At 37.7% G+C, this 20,621-nt stretch overlaps 1 protein-coding gene across 2 annotated transcripts in view; it reads left to right on the plus strand.

Moving 5' to 3' along the window:
• GABRG2 (gamma-aminobutyric acid type A receptor gamma2 subunit) overlaps nt 1-20,621 on the plus strand; it is a 117,711-nt gene that overhangs the window by 10,499 nt on the left and 86,591 nt on the right. For both annotated transcript variants that reach the window (XM_029217443.1, XM_029217442.1), the window contains exons 2-3: nt 18,178-18,329; nt 20,028-20,095. In XM_029217443.1, coding sequence (XP_029073276.1) covers nt 18,178-18,329; nt 20,028-20,095 — 220 coding nt within the window. The remainder of the gene's footprint in view (nt 1-18,177; nt 18,330-20,027; nt 20,096-20,621) is intronic.

Below are 20,621 nucleotides of genomic sequence, written 5' to 3' on the forward strand. Positions count from 1 at the left end.
TGTAATGTTCACCCCTAAAAATGTGGAGAGTGAATGATAACAGAAATACAGCCATGTTTAAATGTTATTAATTTAAAAATCTTTAATTTTATGCCTTCTATTATGAAATGATACTTAAAATATGCCTGAACTTTCCAGTAACTGATTTATTGAAAATGCTGGATTTAGATAGCTATGGTCTAGAAATTATGATTCTCTTTAAACGTCATCTATTGAATCTCTCTTCCCCACACCTGGACAATACCTGACGTAAAAGCAATGAATTTTCCATTCATTTTAGAGTTTATAATGATCTCATTTTCAGGTATTAAAGTCTCATCTAAATTGATCCTTCAAACTCTCACTCACTTTAAATTTTTTTCTGTTCTCTGATCAGCCCTGACCTAAGATTTCTGCTGCCTGCCTGACACTATTTCTTCATTTTTTTGTTAGGCTCCTCTTCTCTTTTTATTATGCTGCTTTTGGCTTTTTCAAGATTACAGTGGAGGGAGGAAGGGCAGTTACCTTTGCGGAAAGATCTTATTGTACTCTCTGAGTGAAAAATGCCTAAATGTTTAGTCATTCTTTCATGGGGGGTTGGATGGATTCTATGGAGCTAACCCTCTTCCTCCTTCCTCCTCCTGGGGACCTTTAGAATTGCACTGTTCCCTGACATGGGTCATGCTGTATGAGGTCTTGATGTTTTATGACAGACCCTCAGCTCCACTCTAAAGACACATCTACCCTGACTTTCTACTAGCATTTTCTTGCCAAATAGACTGTTTTTCTGGCATCCATTTAGCTCAGGAGGAATGAATGAATGAAAAACAAACTCAGGAAAATTGCTTGTCAGCTTCAGAAAGTGAAGGTCTTTTTCTCACTCAGATTCACTATTGGGATTGTTCAAGCCAGCCTATCACCTTTAGACTTTTCCAGGAAAAAGTCAGGCTACATTAGTCATTTGGACTGCTTAAATTAGAGACCACAGGCCAAATTTTGCTAAGAATTCTCTATCTACCCTGTGTTCAAACAGCATTAAGAAGCAGATATGTAAGTTTTCTGTTTTGGGTAGAGATAGCAATTACCCCTGTTAGTCTCCCCTAAATGGTAGACATCAATGAGTGGGTTTCTTGACTTTGTTTTCTAGTTGCCTTGGGGTAGAGGTGGAACATGTATCACTGTGAGGAGGGGATATGAAACTGCACCATTCTTTCTACACTTAGGCCAATAAACTTTTTCCATAAGAACTGCTCTCTTATTGAATCCTTAGACTCCTATTTTACAGCCCCAAAGTGGGTGAAGGAAAAAGAACCCAGGACTGGTTTTTGGCCTTCTCTAGCAAGTTCTGCCTCTTCTTGGCAGCCTACCACATTTGTGTTAAATGAGAATATAACACTTCTCACTTATTTTTCTCAGTGCTGGGACATCAGTTATGATAACAATGGGGAAAGTATATTTAATATTACGTTACCCATGCAATTCATTTCTTCCTGATATCCACTAGTTAATTCACCTTCTTCAAATCTTTGCTCAAATATTGCCTTCTCAGTGCCTACACTGGTTACTCAATGTAATACTGCAAATGTCCCTCAACCCTATACTCACAATTCCACTTATTCTCTTCTGTGTTTTACCTTTCCTTAGTCTTCAGTAATTAAGTAGAAAATTTTTTATTATGTAGCTTACTGATTTATTATTTTCTGTCTTCTTCAGCTAGAATCCAGGATTAATGAGAGCAGAGATGCTGTTTCTTCCACTGTTATACTCCAGGCTTTTAGAGAAGGGTCTTGCTTCTAATAGATGTTCAATAATTACTGTTTAATTAAATAATAAAAACTGCATCTCCTTTTCCCTGAAATTTATCTTCTCTTAAAAAAGGAAAAAAAGGTACTTCCCTGGTGGCACAGTGGTTAAGAATCCGCCCGCCAATGCAGGGGACACGGGTTCGAGCCCTGGTCCGAGAATATCCCACACACCACGGAGCAACTAAGCCCATGTGCCACAACTACTGAGCCTGCGCTCTAGAGCCCGCGAGGTACAACTACTGAGCCCACGTGCCGCAACTACTGAAGCACATGCGCCTAGAGCCTGTGCTATGCAACAAAGACAAGCCACCACAATGAGAAGCCTGCACACCACAATAAAGAGTAGCCCCCGCTCGCCACAACTAGAGAAAGCCCATGCTCAGCAATGAAGACCCAACACAGCCAAAAAAATATAAATAAATAAATAAATAAATTTTTAAAAAAAGGAAAAAAGAATCTTTTCCATAGTACCTCACTCTAAGTTCAGCATATATGGCTGGTGACCAAAACAAAAAAAAACAAACAAATCCTACAGAATCATGTAGTCCTTAAGAGCATAAGCTATGGAGCCATACTTGACCAGGATTCATATTTCTACCCTTGACATTTACTACTTGATGGCCCTCAGTAAATTTATTAACTACATTCATCCTTAGTATCTTCATATAAAAAAAGGAAGATAATGATTCTTCAAAAGCTACTTTTGAGTAGCAATTGACATAATACATAGTACATGGCACATAGTAAACTTCTCTTACATGTTGTTTTTGTTTTTGTTACTACCTCAGGGTCATTATTTATTTCCTGGGGATATTCCTAGAGACACAAATAGTCTCTCCACCCCTGTTAAACGCTAAATTTGGGTAAACTACAGGAGAGGGGTTTCTTAATAAAAATTCAGTAATTCTCTAGTCCCCTGTCTTAATTTGTGTAAGATGAGAAAATTGGATAAAGGTCCATAAGTTTCTGGAATGACTATACTGTTCATTCATTTTAGATCAATACTAAAAACTTGATAGAATTCCTAACACGTGTGGATTAGGTCCCAATAACAATAAAATATGTGGTGACACATGGGACTTCTTCCTGAAGACAGCTTCTTTAACTATATGCAAAAAAGAGAATACTGATATTTTTCTATTCAAGGTCATAACTGAGTCTTCATTTTTTGTGTGTGCCTTATGGATCTGGTAATAGAGTGAAATTCAACATCCTCTGTCACCTAGGTTACTGCATCAGCCACCTAAAGTACCTTTCTGATGCCAGTTTTGCTACCTTCTGATTTTTTCACCACATAGCGAGAGACTTTTTTCCTAACAAATATTTTCCTAAATAAGGACATAATTTAGATTCAATAACTGTTGAGAGTTTAAGTGTAGAGTTAGATAAAATCTTTTCCAAATGTGTACACCACTATCACCACCACCCATATGTATATATACATACATATATTAGTTTCCAATATATATTGGTTTCCATCACACTTGGAGGTTTTCTTCTGCCCTTTCCAATTAATCACCCTTCTATGCACCTGCCTTCTTCTTGACTTCAGACTATAAGTAATCTCCCAACCACATTCTTAATAGATGTTTAAGTATCAATGAAATATTTCAGAAAAATGAAGATGTACATAAAGCAGAAGTTTCAAGATAGCGGTTATACACTCTGACTCAGGTGACCTCAGTAGTGTCCTTCTGAATTGCTATCTTGTGAATCACATTTTGTTTAATCCCCAGTGACTGTGTTCCTGGCACTATGCAACATGCAGAAGCTATAGCATTGAACAAGGCAAACACAGTCCTTGCACTTGTGGAATGTATATTTTAGAATAAAGACATGCTTTTAAAAACATAATACTACATTATATATGTCATATATTATAACCATACTTTTATATATATTCTTATAGACAATATCCTACATATATATTGATTTGTTTCACTTATTGCCTCTGATCTAAGTAAATTTGTGTAACTAGATAGACATTTTACACTCAACCATTTTTTAAATCCACATATCCATGTGGCTCTGTCCATTTTCCCCTTGAAACTGGCTAACATGGGATATCATTTGACTCTTGTTGAGCTTTCAAGCACTATGTTAAATGCAGAATGAAAATAAATGCAAAGTAGACAAATTTCCTCCTTCCTATGAAGGAAGACAAATTTCCTATGAAGGTCTCCTGCCTTTCTGCCATAAATAAATAGGTATTGCATTCCTAATACTTGTTTGGCACTGTACTAGGGACTGGAGATAAAACAGGAAGAAATACAGACATCTTCTTAATCCTCTTAGACATTGCAGTCTAGGGACAGGCAGATAGTAAACAAACAAATTTCAAATTGTGGTAAATGTTGAATAACTAAAAGGTGTGCTATGATGGAGAAAAGAAAAAATTGTTTTAGATAGAATACTCAGGAAAGGCCACTCTGAGTAATGGATAAGAAGTTGAGATTATAAGAGTATTAAAAAAATTCAGCCATGAAAAGTTTGAAGGGAAGACCTCTCTCATTATAGGTAACAGCAGATTGCAAGGGCCCTGAATGGAGAAAAAACTTGGTGTGGTTTAGGAACTAAAATTAGCCCACATGGCTGGAGGACAGTGATCATGGATGAAAAAGTCAGGATATAGGATTTGGGAGTCAGAAAGCTGCTTCCTATGGTACAACTTTGAGGCCATAGTGAATATTTTGAATTCTGGGAAATACTTCATATAATAAGTTTTATTCTTTTTTTTTTTTTTTTGCGGTACGCGGGCCTCTCACTGTTGTGGCCTCTCCCGTTGCGGAGCACAGGCTCCAGACGCGCAAGCCCAGCGGCCATGGCTCACGGGCCCAGCCTCTCCACAGCATGTGGGATCTTTCCAGACCGGGGCACGAACCCGCGTCCCCTGCATCGGCAGGTGGACTCTCAACCACTGCGCCACCAGGGAAGCCCAATCAGAAGTTTCTTAATGGTTATGAGATCTGCTTTGATATTACTTGTGATCATGTACCTGAGGATATTGGAAAGAGTGGAAAGAATAATGATAGGGAAGATGCAGAGAGAAGCATGGATTCTGTGGGAGCTCCTTTTTTAATTTGTGCAATAGGTTTTCAGTCTCTTGAAAAAGGTAAAAATATACTACTGAGAAAAGACAGTAAGTTGTTATTTTCTTAAGGTATTTTCTTTGTAATATGAATTCTTTATCATTTAAAGCATTTAAGCTATCGTGTGACAGGGATCTAAATTTGCAAAAATATGAATGACACAAACTGACCTTTTTTCTATTATACAAACTTTTAGTTTTTTTATGAAACCAGCATGCTGATTTAAAACACCCTTAAACTTTGGGTGAAGTTAAGATGATTTCAAATCCATTGGGATTTTTTTTTTTTACATTGTTCCAGAATTCTAAGAACAAAAGTAATTTTGGACTTTCTAAAATACATCCATAGAATACTTACTTATGCTCACTGCCAGCACAGAACTTTTTTAAAAAACATCTACCATATTTTCATAGGAAAAAAAAGTAATAATTCCAAGTGCTGAGAATGGTGTTTAGCTCATAGGAGATATCTGTGAATAATCACAAGTGAGTGAATAAATACACAACTTCTATGATCTGGAGTATTCATAATTCTTAGTTATGTAAATTTATGTAGAGATAAAGATGGACTATTGATATAATGAAGGTAGAGGGAATGAGGAGGAAGAAAAATGAGAGCAACAAAACTGAAACATAAGACTTGATTTACTTTTTCAAGTGATTGATAACACACTGATTTTCAGAAAATGTTTTATCCAGGAAGAGTCAAATAATGAAAACTTAAGAATAATCTTCTAAAAGCGGCCACACCACAGGAACAAATGTCAAATTTATATGACTTGAACTTAAAGACTACAGCATGATCTTCTAGAAAAGAAACAAGGGAAAAGAAAAGAAAAAATGTAGAGAAAGAAAAATTCCCAGAATCATGGTCACTCAGATGGACACATATTGATAAAATTCCTACATGAAAATGAAAATTCAGTCAGCCACCTGAACAAATTTGTTCCATAGTTTCAAACATCTGTATATTAGCAAAATGAGAATATTTCATTTCTTGCTATGATAGAACAGACTATAGTGATATGAATTTTTCAATACATCTAAAGTTCACTTGAGTTTGATACACTTGAATATACATCTGAATATATGTTGATATTGCATGCAATATAATCAGGCTTCATTTTTATAAACTGGCTCTCGATGACCTTTATACTAAATTTGGAACAGTTTGACCTCTTGTTCATGGACTATGAGAAAATACACATTTGTCTCTTACCCACCTGTTGCTCCCTTGTAAATAAGTGGACAATTTTGCATGTTTATATATATATTACCTTCTATTTTGCTTGAAGAGGAATGAAAAGTTTTATAATTTCCCCAAAACTTTTTATGCTCTAGAGAAAAATATTATTCTTACCATAGAAGTTGAGTTTTGGAACTGATTACAGAGGCATGCTGATAGAAATAACCTTCATTCATATCAAGTTGGAGGTGCTGGCAAACAGATTAGTCACGTTCTACCATGCGACAGTGTTTTTCTTATTGCCTTGTGCTGTTAATAAGTGTTGCATTTTTTCTAGCTATTCAGATATTTGTTTGTCTCTCCAAATAGATGAGAGGTGTTTTGATATCAGCATTGTACTTTGCACATCTTTCCATCTGCAACTGTACTTGAACAAAAGAGTCTCATATACAGGCTGATTAACTGAAGGAATGAGGAATCTAAATTCACAAGGCATTGTTCCCCAGATTCAACCACCTTCATGATTTTTGCCACATCTAAGTGACACTCGGTTATTTTTTTTACTTAATATTTTTCATAAACCAGTGTCTTTTTTTTTTAATTAATTAGTTTTTTTGGCCGTGCCATGCAGCATGTGTGGGATCTTAGTTCCCTGGCCAGGGGATCGAACCCATGACCCCTGCAGTGGAAGCATGGAGTAGTCTTCACCACTGGACTGCCAGGGAAGTCCCAGCCAATGTCTTTTAAATCTAATTATTTTATTTAATAAACTTAAAAGTAATTAAGCCCAGAAAATCAGTTTCATTTTTCATAACAGAAGAAAACTGCAAAGTAAATACAGTGAAGCCAGAACAATGTTATCAAGTTTCAGTTATACATCATTGTCTACCAGAGGTGCTAAGTTTGTTGTTGTTCTTCTTTAGAAAGTAGGTTAGCGAATTGGAGAACATGGTTGTAACTAAGACTTTGTCTTTAATATGATTGGATGAGCAGAAAGAAAATTTAAAAGAGAAAAACTTTCTAATTATGAATTTCAATGTGTTTTAATGCTATGCATATGTGACACTTAAAATTGTCTTGGGTACTAGCATCAGGTGTCCCAGACTTTGGGAAGCACTGATATGAAGTTATCTTAATAGGACATAGGCTCTTAATTGCAAATGATGCTAATTTGAATTTCCAGTATACCTTGAAACACTATAGTAAGTGACATTTATTTGACTCGCTTGAGAGCAGTTACCAACGTGCTATTTATTCAGAAAAGAAAGTTCAAGCAACTGAGTCATGTTCTCTTGCAGTAACTCTTCATCCTGGCTACACCTTAGATTTAGCTGAATATCAATGGCTTGGTCTAATCCTAGTCTAATTAAATTAGTAACTTAAGAGGTAAGCCTTCAGCACTGGAATTTTTTTTTTTTTTTTTTTTTTTGTGGTACATGGGCCTCTCACGTGGGATCCTCCCAGACCGGGGCACGATCCCGTGTCCCCTGCATCGGCAGGCGGACTCTCGATCACTGCGCCACCAGGGAAGCCCTGGTATTATTATTATTATTTTTTTAAAAGCCCTCTAGGTAATTTTAACATGCAGCCAGGGTAAGAACAACTGGTCTGTATCCAGCATCAGACATTCAGTGTGTGCTGGACATTGTACATTCTTAGTGAATGATAGTAATCATATAAATGAAGAAATTCAAAGTATTTCCTTTTTGGACTATTTCTCGATGGTAAATAATTATAATTTTTATAATAATTCTTCTCTGACAGTAGCTTTATGTTTTGCATATCTTCTGTGGTTAAAATTGGTCTTGGATGTCAATAGTCAGAAAGTAGCAAGAGGGCTTCCCTGATGGCTTTGTGGTTAAGAATCCATCTGCCAATGCAGGAGACACAGGTTTGAGCCCTGGTCCGGAAAGATCCCACATGCCGCGGAGCAACTAAGCCCGTGCGCCACAGCTACAGAGCCTGCGCTCTAGAGCCCACGAGCCAGTACTACTGAGCCCATGTGCCACAACTACTGAAGCCCGTGCACCTAGAGCCCATGAAGGCAACAAAAAAAGCCACCATAATGAGAGGCCTGCGCATTGCAACAAAGTGTAGCCCCGCTTGCTGCAACTAGAGAAAGCCAGCACTCAGCACCGAAGACCCAACACAGCCATAAATAAATAAGTAGATAGATAGATAGCAAGATATGCAAACTTCATTTGTGTTTCTAGAGTGAGAGAGAGCAGCCCCAAAAGCTGTGCTGGCTAGTTTGTCACCGTGTTGTAATAGTTCAACAACAATGCAAGTACAGTATCTAAGTTCTGTTATCTTGTAGAAAAAAAAATTACTGCATGAGACCAACATACTTGGGGCCCCAATTCAGGTAACTGCCTTCTAAAAATTCTACTTTGGTGTACAGTGTACAAGATAAGTTGTCTCAGTTTCCCCAGGATAATTCAGATTTTGAAACCATGTACACTTTACCACTTCCTACCTGTGGCAGAGTGTACACAAGCAAAAAATTGCGAACATTATTTTTCCTTCTAGTGTATTTTTCATTTCAGTTATTGTAGTCTTCATCTCTGTTTGTTCTGCATATTTTCTAACTCTTTGTTAAAAGCTAACTTCCCGCTCTATGCATCCATTCTCTTCCTGAGTTCTTTGATCATCGTTTTTTTTTCTTTAGATACCTGCTCCTTTTAATCACAAAATAACACAGTTCTCAGTTTCGTTTCTGCTTTGTTCAATTCCAACTGTAGCCTTTTTAACAAAACATTTTCCTATTAACTGAATTGTAAAAAATACAACCAAGCTTGTGCTTATTAAATATACATGTATATAAAAATCATACAAAAAGTACAAGATTGATTATGTTAGGAAACTTTTACAGTGTTAACAATCCTGTTTTTCCCTAAATCTTTAGTAAAGGGCCAAAGGTCAAATCTCTCTGTGCACAAAAACTCAATGTGACTGAACTCCTGAATTCAGTATCTAGGCATGCTATGCACAGAATTAACTTTAATATGCAGTCCTTAAAAGGAAAAAAAAAAAAAAGTAACCAAAACACACCACAGGACAAAAAGTTCTTCTTAAATCAAATTCTGTTTGTGAATTCAGCAAAATAATTTCTATAAAATAAAACAGAAAAATATTTAAATAGAATAGGGTGGACTGTATCTGTTTGAAGGGGTATTTGGTTTTTAGACAGGTTGAGAATTGGTAACTTGAATGTGTGTAATTTTTTGGAACCTGTCTGATCATCTTTAGATCATTACTCTGAACACTTTCTCAGGTAGACTGCCTATCTCCACTTCACTTCTTCTTCTGGGGTTTTGTCTTATTCCTTCATCTGGAATATGTTCCTCTGATGTCTCATTTTGTCTAAGTTGCTATTTGTATTTTTATGTCTGTGGTAGATTAGTTATGTTTCTGTAGGAGGCGTCCTATGAGTCCTAGAAGTACACTCCCCTCTCAGCACCCAAACTATACGCTCTGGTGGTTCCCCCTAGGAGGGCTGCTTGGGTCCTTCTATTGTGGCAGGCTGACTATGTGGGCTGTCTTGTAGGCTTGGTTGGTCCCTAGTCTGGTTGGTTGCCAGGCCCTGCCTTGCGTGGATGCTGCTGGCTGCTGTTTAGTGGGGCCTGGTCACGTGGTGGCTGATTGAGGAACCTTAGGGGGCCACAGGGCTAGTGCTGGCTCACTGGTAGGCAGAGTCAGGGTGCCAGAGATTCTGGGGCCATTGCCTACCCACTGGCAGGTGAAGCCAGGTCCTGGGGTTAGTGCTGGACTACTGGCAGGCAGAGCTGGTTTCTGGAATCTGGCTGCAGGGCCCAGGGGTCCCAGAGCTCATTTCAGATCTATGGTAGTGGGTGCGGTTTCTGACACACACTGCTGGGGTGTCCTGAAGGTTGCGTTGGCCTGCTAGTGGGCAGAGCCAGGGTCTAGCTGGTCCCAGGGTAGGTTCTGAACTGTATTGTAGGATCATAATTTTCTTACTTCTGGTGTCTGCCCCCTGGCAGGTAAGGTTGATCTAGAGGCTTGTGCAGGCTTCCTGGCAGGAGGTGCCAGTGCCTGCCCACTGGTGGGCAGAGCTGGGTCTTGGCCCTCTAGTGACCTGTGCCCATGTCTAGGGGGCGTGTCTAGAGGTGGATGTGGGCTCTTTAGTCTTTAGGTAGCCTGTCTGCCACTGGTGGGGCTGTGTTCCCACCCAGTTAGTTGTTTGGCCTGAGGCGTTACAGCACTGGCACTTATAGGCTCCTGGGTAGGGCCAGGTCTTGGTGCCAATGAGCTATGGCAGCTGCTGTGTTCCCCAATACCTCTGGTGTCAGTGTCTATGTCCCCAGGGTGAGCCGTAGCACCCCCTTCCCCCCAGGAGACTTTCCAAGACCAGCAGGTTAGGTCTGGCCCACAGTGCTCTCAAGTTACTGCTTTTGTCCTGGGTCTCAGTGTGCATCAGGTTTAGTGTGCACCTTTAAGAGTAAAGTCTCTGTTTCCCCCAGTCTCGTGGGGCTCCTGCAAAGCCCTGCTGGCTTTCAAAGCCAAATGCTCCGGGGGCTCATCTTCCAGCTACCAGACCCCTGGGCTGGGGAGCCTGACGTGGGGCTCAGAACTCTCACTTCTGTGGAAGAACCTCTGCAATATAATTTTTCTCCACTTCGTGGGTCGCCCAGCTAGGGGGTATATGATTTGATTATATTGCGAGTCCTCCCCCCGACCTGTCTCATCATGGTTCCTTCTTTATGTCTTTAGTTGGAGAAGGTCTTTTCTGGTAGGTTCCAGCCTTTTTCATCGATGGTTGTTCTGCACATAGTTATGATTTTGGTGTGCTCGTGAGAGGAGGTGAGCCCAGGGTATTTCTACTCTGCCATCTTGGCCGCTCTCTGAGATTATTATTTTTTATCATTTTGTAAATTATCACATAAAAGTGCTTTATAAGTAAAGGAATAAATTAAGAATGTGTCAGTTTAACAATCATTATTGTCATTACCAAAATGTATTATTATTTATGACATAAGAATTCCTGTATCCATTGATATGTCTTTCTTACCACAATTTAGCATCAACACTTTTATTTTTATTCTGACAGCCGTAGACAGTTAACATGACTTTAGAATTGCTTTCTTGGGTTAACCTTGGCCTTATTTCCTTTCTAACCTCCCTAAATATCAATATTTTCAATATATGTTATTTGAGTTTTCATATGCAAGGAATCGATAGCATTTAATGAAGAAAGTGAAGACAATCGCTGGATGGCATTTTATATAGGCAGTTCATTTTAATATTACCTATAACTGTGACATATGCACATTTGTAAAGAGTGAGTTTTACCAAGTTAAGTTTCACAAACACTGAACCTTTAAAAATAATCTATACTCTCACTGATTCATTCAGTATTTTGAGAAAGTATTGATTGGGTGTTTTGTCAAGCACCAGACACTTGTGAAGTTTTGGGAAACAACACTGTTGAAGACAGATATTTCTTGTTGAAGACAGATATTTCTTGCCTATTATTTTGCTTTTAACATTCAAGTCTAAACCAAAATTTTAAACACTCTTTCTGTTGTTATTGTGAAATAAAATGTATATAAAGTACATAAGTAAATAAATATAGACCAGTGCATCGTCATTAATTGAAATAAAATCTCATGTTACCACCCACCATTTCTGGAAATAAATATTGCCAACACCCCAGAAGACATCCTCAACTCCCTCCTGATTTCTATCTACTTTCTTCTCCCTCAAAGTAATCACTGTTCTGACTTTGACCTCCATAGTTGAATTTTACCTGATACTAAATTTTATACAAACAGAAACACAGCGTATGTGTGAGTGTGTGTCTTGGGTGTATGTGGTGCATCTTTTGCTCAAATGCTTATTTTTCAGATTTATTTTGCTGCATGTAGTGGTAGTTCACTAGTTTGTATTGTTGTATAGTGTTTCATCATGTAAATATGCCATAATTTATTTATTCATTCTACTATTGATTTAGGTTATATAGATTTGTATTACCAATAATGCAACTGTGAACATTCTTGTACATGTCTTGGGGTAGATGTGTGCGTGCATTTCTTTTCGGAGTAAATCTAGGGATGCACTTGCTGGTTAATAGGATACACAGGTGTTCATCAATTGAATATAATGCCAAAATGTTTTCCTTCCAGCAGTGTATGAATGCTAGCCGCTCCACATTCTCCCACTTTTATTTATGAGTGAGTTAAAACAAATACACAACAACAGCAACAGCAAATGCAGTGAGGGCACTAACTGTAGGAAAATGGTCTTCAATGATATGCCTAGAACATGACCTGATATGCTTTTTTCCTATTTACACCCTTTGTTCCTAGTGACTGCTGTGGTTCTCTTCTCCACATTTTCCCTCCTTATCTTAAATATCCCAGTTTTCTTTTGTTCTCTGTGAAGTCCACATGCTTTTGGGGATGTCGATTTCATCTTTGACACTAGTGGTAGGATATATAATTATACTAAAATAATGAACAGAGTCCCACCCTCTAGCTATAGACATGGCTTCATATGTATGAATTCATATGTATTCAGGCCAGTGATTCACAAAATGAGACCCTCTGGGGACTTTTAGAAAAGTAAACTGGAAGAGTTTATCTCTGTTTTCATGGATATAAACAAGGAAGCATAGAGGTAAGGAGTTGTTGCTAGCGTCTTGTGACTGTACATTTAAGCCATCTTTGGGTTGAGGGTGATAGCATGGAGGACAGAAGGATGAGACAGAAAGAGTCTGAGGTTTTTTTTGGTTTTTTTTTTTTTTGCTGTACGTGGGCCTCTCACTGTTGTGGTCTCTCCCAATGCGGAGCACAGGCTCTGGACGCGCAGGCCCAGCGGCCATGGCTCATGGGCCCAGCCGCTCCGCGGCATGTGGGATCCTCGCGGACCGGGGCATGAACCCGCGTTCCTTGCATCGGCAGGCGGACTCTCAACCACTGCGCCACCAGGGAAGCCCAAGAGTCTGAGTTTTTAAATACATAGTTGAGAAGCTGAATCAAAGCACCATGAGGCTTATCCTACATTAAGCTTTAAAGTTATATATCCCTCCCAATTTAGTTTGAATGTTTTGATACTTGCAAAAAAAATTCATCTTAGCTAATAAACCCCCAGAGAAATTGATTTGATATGGGTCATTGGCGATTGCTAATAAACTGTTTGCATTTCATACATAGGAATATATAACCTGACAATTGACTCAGTCAAATAAACACACTTACCAACAGCTGTTGACCTAATTATCAAAAAAATTGAACGAGGGAGCTTCCCTGGTGGCGCAGTGGTTGGGAGTCCGCCTGCTGATGTAGGGGACACGGGTTCGCGCCCCGGTCCAGGAGGATCCCTCGTGCCGCGAAGCGACTGGGCCTGTGGGCTGTGGCCACTGGGCCTGCGCGTCCAGAGCCTGTGCTCTGCAGCGGGAGAGGCCACAGCAGTGAGAGGCCCGCATAACGCCAAAAAAATAATAAATAAATAAATAAATAATTGAACGAGGTGTGAGCTAAGGGGATCATTGTAGGCAGAATAATTCACCCAGAATCGATAGTTAGAATTTACCCCCCCTGCCCTCTACCCTCTGTGCATGTACACGCTGACATACTCACCTGTGCGTAGAGCACCCTTCCCAACAAGTTCTGCATAGGTTCTTACATGTCCTTAATAGGAGATAATAGAATCCCATAGGCCACTAAAGGCTGTGTATGAAAGAGTAACTTGTGACCCAATGCTCCTACTCACTAAACCACAGTGTTTCTCAGGAATCCCTGGTCCTCCAGGACAGTACAGAGGAAGTCTCCTCCTCCCATGATCAGATTGTAAGTCCCCTGTGCCCTCCGAGGATATATACTCACCTAGCATAGCTGTTCCTATACTTTATACCAAAGTCCACCTTTTGCTGTGCCTGGAAGACATTCTTTGAAATGAACTAGCTTATGCCTTACCCTTGCAGTGTGCATTGCTTTCCAAGTCATGAAAGAGTTTAAGTGAGGCAGCTGAACACATCCGTTAAGTTAAATTACAAGCTCTGCTTCTATTCCTCAGTGTGGGGAGATCAAATCATTGGTATCTGCAATGGCAAGTTTATGAAATTTGAATGTTATTAACTTTGTGCTGAAGGTGCCTTACTTTTATTGAACTCAGGCATAAACTAATTTATTGTCCTAAGGGAAAATTAGCTTGAGCAGCCATTTGTTTTAGATGATCTTATTTTTCTGATGAATGTACAGTCACAGATTCTTTGGTCCCAATTCTTTTTTCAAAGCCTAGCAGCATAATGGTTAAACATTTTGGTTTTGGCAAACTAAAATGACTATTGGTAAATATCATCGTTTTTCTTCATTTGCAAAGTGGAAATAATTGTAGGAATATCAGTGTTTTAAAGATTAAGTGGGAGAATGTATGTGAAGTCCTTAAAGTTATCCGTAGAACATGGTAAATATTTAACAATAGCCGTTGTTGGTAATATTATTTACCTTAGAAAAAGTAGTTAGCAAAAAAAAAAAAAGATTCTTTTCACAAATTTTAATTGTAAATTCCATGCATTCATGGAATTTATAGTTTAGTAATGGAAACAGACAATAAGCAAGTCAGTAAACATACATTGTAACAAATGCTATGAATCAAAGGACTGGCTAGAACATATAAAGGGTCAGGTTGGTGACAAAGGTAGATAGAACAGGAATGACCTCTACTCCTATTCAGAAGGTGATTCTTATGTTGAAAATTGAAAACTTAGAAGGAATAAGCCATGCTCAATATTGGTTTAGGAGTTGGAGAGAAGAAAAGATTGTAGGCAGAGAAAGAAAAATATATATTCTGTGTTTATGATACCAAACACCAATGGATTTGAAGAAATCCAAATGAAAAGACAAATATTTTTGTTTCTCACCCAGATGTTTGCTGTTATACTACCCTAGGAGAGTACAGTGACTAGATTTTTCTTCCTACAAAACTCATAGCTTATTGAATCCGTGAAAATATGAAATACCTGGATTAAAATTGTATAAACTGCATGATTAATCTTCACAGTGACAAATATCCAAAATATGTAGCAAAATTCAAGTAAAATCTTCTAATTGCGAGCAACCTCTCACTGCACATCTCTTCAGTATTTGTTTGTTTTTAAAAGCTTCTTTATTCTTAAATAAAATTGATTTTTGTTTCTGATTATAAACATGAACTCATTACATGTTTGTAATCATGCATAAATTCAAATCATGCATAAAAATGTAAAGATGAAAATTAAAATTAATAATCTAATTTACAACAGAGAGATTCAGAGTCAGAAGAACTAAAGTAGGAAATTAGTTGCAGCTTTCCAGCGCCTTAGTTGTGGCATGTGGGCTCCTTAGTTGTGACGTGCAAACTCTTAGTTGCAGCAAGCATGTGGGATCTAGTTCCCTGACCAGGGATCAAACCCGGGTCCCCTGCACTGGGAGCATGGAGTCTTATTCACTGCACCAACAGGGAAGTCCCAGAAGTATCCCTTTTCTTTTCACATAATGTATTTTCCCTCCTGGTCTGCCAGAAAATAGTAATAATGGTAACATGGCACCATCACACTTGGATTATTTATTTGTTAGTATGAGGAAGTACAATGAACAAGCATACCAAACTGTTTAATATATCTTCCCTTTCCTTGAAGAAACTTTAATAGGATGCTTTTATCAGAGAAGGAAAGAGGGAAGGGGGAAGGGGAAGGACAGAGACGGAGAGAAAGGAAGGAAGAAGTTGAGATTTTTTTGAAAAGGCACTTTTGCCTGAACAAATTAAACAGTGATAAAATTTCATAATGATGACATCCAACATCCAGTGGGGCAACTACATTCTTTTCTCAATGAGTTATCAGGGGGATTTGAAAATTTCTTTGTCAGATAACTTTTTTTTTCTTCTTAAAGTAGTAAGGTTTAGGTCATAGGATTAGAACTCTATTACACAGAGTTCATCAGTGCTCTAGAGAAATGATGAATTGATTACTTGCTTACTAAGTTGATTGATGCCAGTCTGGCAGTTTGTGGGAGTGAATCTAATTATCAGTCTCTTACTTTCATTAATAGGTTGGAGCAAGTTAACTTCTCAAAGGAGGAAGAAGTAGTAAGATTTAGGTCATAGGATTAGAACTCTATTACACAGAGTTCATCAGTGCTCTAGAGAAATGATGAATTGAGGCTTAAGAGGAATTTTCATATCAGACAAATGCTCTCTGCCTGCATCGAAGTAATTCTCTTTGAGAGCTGGTTGAAGCTTTGTCCAGCCCATCATACATAGCCTCTAGGGGTGCTCTATGAAATTCAAATTTTGTTTAAAGTTCTTATGTTAACTGAAGTGCAAGATATAAGACTGGCTATGTCAGGTTTTATGCAAATGTGTGACTCAGTTTTTATGTTTCCTATTCATAAAGCTTTAAAGGAATAAAAAGATTACTTGCTTACTAAGTTGATTCATGCCAGTGATTACTTTTAAAATTTCATCTCCCATCCTCATTCTCAAACCAGATTAATCACATAATCAGCTTTCTCCTACCATATTTAGTCATTTATCTATTTATCTATACATATACATATGTTATATATGTATATATTTATCTATCTTGACAAATGAGTAAAATTGAGTGTAATATATGATTTGAGAATATGATACATGTTCGGGGTACTGTGGCAGTGATTTGATTTCTGACAAGATTCTTTCTTACCATATCTTCAAGAAAATAAACTGAAGATGAGAAATGGGATGAGAAACTTTATTTTGTATTTTTTTATTTCACCATAAGCAACAAAAGTAACCAGTATTTACTGAATATTGATAAAAATTAAAATGGCAGCTTTTGCAAGGTTTTACATTGCCCCTAGATCTGGCAAATATAATCATTTTGTGTGTGGAGGGGAGGAGGATGGAGTTTGGGGCAGGGGAGAAGCAAACTATAGGAATTCCAGTATGCTTCCAACATCAGCCTTAGTTTCTGGTCCAATTGTGGCTTTTCTGATAGGTTTTGGCATAGAAAACTGAATCATAGACTATCGTGTCACTTTCTGATTATTCAAAATAGGTCATTTCACTTCTATGATTGTAGTACATTAACCATTAGTGTGAGTTTCTAGCTTAGGAGCTTTTGCTGTAATAAAGAGTGGTTTAAAGTCTACAGCTACATCTTTCTTCATAGTACCAGGTTCTTAACAATCAAAGATAAATGAACCGCCCTTGCTTTCAGTGCAAGTGAGGGAAAAAAAACAAAACAAAAAAAAACACATACACACACCCTGGAGGAAGGAAAGGCAGCAAGACTCAGCCTCTCCTTAGTAGTTCAGTTGAGGGGGGAGAGACTTGTCTGGCAGTTTGTGGGAGTGAATCTAATTACCAGTCTCTTACTTTCATTAATAGGTTGGAGCAAGTTAACTTCTCAAAGGAGGAAGAAGTAGACCTTATGCCTGAACTCCTAGACTACATTATGATCATTTAAGCATTGCTTTCACAAAAATAGTTGTGGTTTTTTTTTCATGATTCAGGCCAGAGTTGTTTTTTTTTTAATGTGGAGCCTTCTTTTAATTTATTTATTTTTATTTTTGGCTGTGTTGGGTCTTCATTTCTGTGCGAGTGCTTTCTCTAGTTGTGGCAAGCGGGGGCCACTTTTCATCGCGGTGCACGGGCCTCTCTTGTTGCGGAGCGCAGGCTCAGTAGATGTGGCTCACGGGCCTAGTTGCTCCGCGGCATGTGGGATCTTCCCAGACCAGGGCTCGAACCCGTGTCCCCTGCATTAGTAGGCAGATTCTCAACCACTGCGCCACCAGGGAAGCCCGTGTTTGTTTTTTTATAAGTCCTTTGTAAAGTTGGGCAGGTGGACAGGAAGAACATCAACTATGGAAAAGGCAAAAGTAACTGGTAAAACATCGTATACTTATAGATGGGAGGACAGAGCATTCTGGAAAACTGAAGAGTATACTTTAATAGATTTTAATCTACATCTGTGAAATTTAATTAGCTAGACTAACCCTCAGCTGAGAATCTTCACTGTAATCCAGTGTAACTCATTCCTGTCATCCTGTTTCATTTCTCCTTTCCTACCAGTGGTCTGTGAGTAAAAGCAACTTGGATGGAGTCTATATTTCTTGACCAATATTTTGTTTTCTTAGCCTCACTAGCCAAAAATCTGATGATGACTATGAAGATTATGCTTCTAACAAAACATGGGTCTTGACTCCAAAGGTTCCGGAGGGTGATGTCACTGTCATCTTAAACAACCTCCTGGAAGGATATGATAATAAACTTCGACCTGATATAGGAGGTATGTTAAAACCTTTTGTGATGTGTGTTAGATAAAAGCAAGTCTACCACATGAGGAGAAAGCATCAGCCCATTTCAATAACTAGAAGGATATAAATGATACTTTTACTAAATACTGTAAAAATAAAGAATGTATAAACAGCATTCAGGTCTGGGGGTAGACAGGGCACTGATAAGTTCAAAATGAAGAAAGATGATTTTCAAGTTAGCTTGAGAGATAGAAATTTAAATTTTCCTATACATCTCAGACAAAGACTATAGAAGAAAAGTGACAACTTCTTTTTGAAGAAACATCAAAAACAAACAAGCACATACTACTATATATAAAATAGATAACTAATAAGAACCTACTATATAGCATAGGGAACTCAGTAATCTGTAATGAACTACATGGGAATAGAATCTAAAAACGAGTGGATATATGTGTATGTGTAACTGATTCACTTTGCTGTACACCTGAAACTAACACAACATTGTAAATCAACTATACTCCAATAAAAACTAATTTAAAAAAAAGAAAGAAAGGACATACTGCTTATCTATAGCTGTGTAACAGACAACCACAACATTTCAGTGGTATACAGTAATAAGCATTTATTTAGCACTTTGCTGGGGGTGGTATAATCTAAGCTCAGCCAGGTTGGAGCTGCTCATTTAAGAAAGCTGTACTCTCATTCCACTCCTGGGACCAGCAGACTAGCTAGAAGTATCCTTCTCATGACAATAGCAAAGAACAAGAGAGAAAATAGAAACTCATAAGGCTTAATGCTTTCGTCCATATATTATTGGCCAATGCAAGTCAAATGGTCAGGCTCAAAGTTCAGAGGCAGAGAAGTAGCCTCACTGATGTGAAGGCAAGGGTACAGATGCAGGGAGGAGTGAAGAATCCAGTGCATCACAGAGACTTACAGCATGGCACTTCAAGGAAAATGGATAAAGATGAGAGAAATGTACTTGTTGAATTGAAGCCCAGAATGAATGGTATTATGAATCCTCGTTCATTAAATGTTAAATGAAAATGGAGCATATTCATTAGGCCATGGATGTAATACTACATGATTTTTAATATCAGTCCTCTTTGACGAATAGGTGTGTATTGGATTTCCATATGGTTTCCTCATATTATTTGATGAGTCACAGAATTCATTAAATCATTGAGGAAGATTGATTTTGTATTGGCTAGAGGTGAATGAGGATAAAGTGGTCATAAAAGGAATCAACAGGGAGGAATGTTTCAAAAACAATTCATAATACTTTTTGCTTTTTATGTCTCCATGTTTCTAATGCTTATTAATTTCTAGATCACTAAGTAGCTATTTTTTTCTATATGGGCCCAGTCAAGTTAGAATGCCCAAATCAATTCTAGAACTTAAAGGAAAAATAATAAAATTCAGGATATCTGAGAGATGGATGAAGAAAATCTGAGCAGTGTTTTCTTATTTATTCATTTTTATATGGTCTTAAAAAGATAATCAGTTTCAAAACTCTGCTATGCTTTGTTATTGTATTTATGTGCTTAAGATACTTCTTTGAAAATAAATAGCTAAATGTAGCAAATTAGTCACTAGCAACAAGTTAGCTGTGAATAAAGCACTTCTAATGTAGCAAAATAAATAAATCTCTTTCTAGAATAAAAAGGACTAAGCATTAAAATATTATGCTTCTCCTTATGCACATATTTCTATGGTTCTCTTTACAGTGAAACCAACGTTAATTCACACAGACATGTATGTGAATAGCATTGGTCCAGTGAATGCTATCAATATGGTAAGTTTCTAATTGGTTGTCTATTTTATTAACATATTAGAGAGGAAATGTGGTAACACGGAAATAGCAAGGGCTATACCAACAAAAAAAATTTGGAAGGGAGAGAGAATCTTTCAGATCCTTTTTTCTCCCTTGTAATATAAAGATAATTATTTTAAATGATTTGTTACAAAAATTAAATGTGATCATATGTATAAAATTACCTTGGGTAAATGCTATAATCTTAAAATTCAACACTCACTGCTTATTTGGTAGGTCCTGCTTACTACAAAATAAAATATAGTGCTCTACTACTTTTTAGAATATTCAAGGTGTGAAGAGGTCATAGTTTGCTTCAAATCAGAATTGTTTCTCAGAAGAAATAGTGCATTAGATTTAACAATAAATGTAACTTTGTTCTTTTATAAAGCTTTCTATCCAAATCTGAAATAAGAAATTAGATTGGAGCCTATATAGAATAGAGTAGAACATAACATAATATAACATAACATAACATAACATAACATAACATAACATAACATAACAT

The sequence above is a fragment of the Monodon monoceros genome, unplaced genomic scaffold (assembly GCF_005190385.1).
Source record: "Monodon monoceros isolate NGI ecotype Baffin Bay Population unplaced genomic scaffold, NGI_Narwhal_1 Super_Scaffold_12, whole genome shotgun sequence".
In the NCBI taxonomy this organism is placed as follows: Eukaryota; Metazoa; Chordata; class Mammalia; order Artiodactyla; family Monodontidae; genus Monodon; species Monodon monoceros.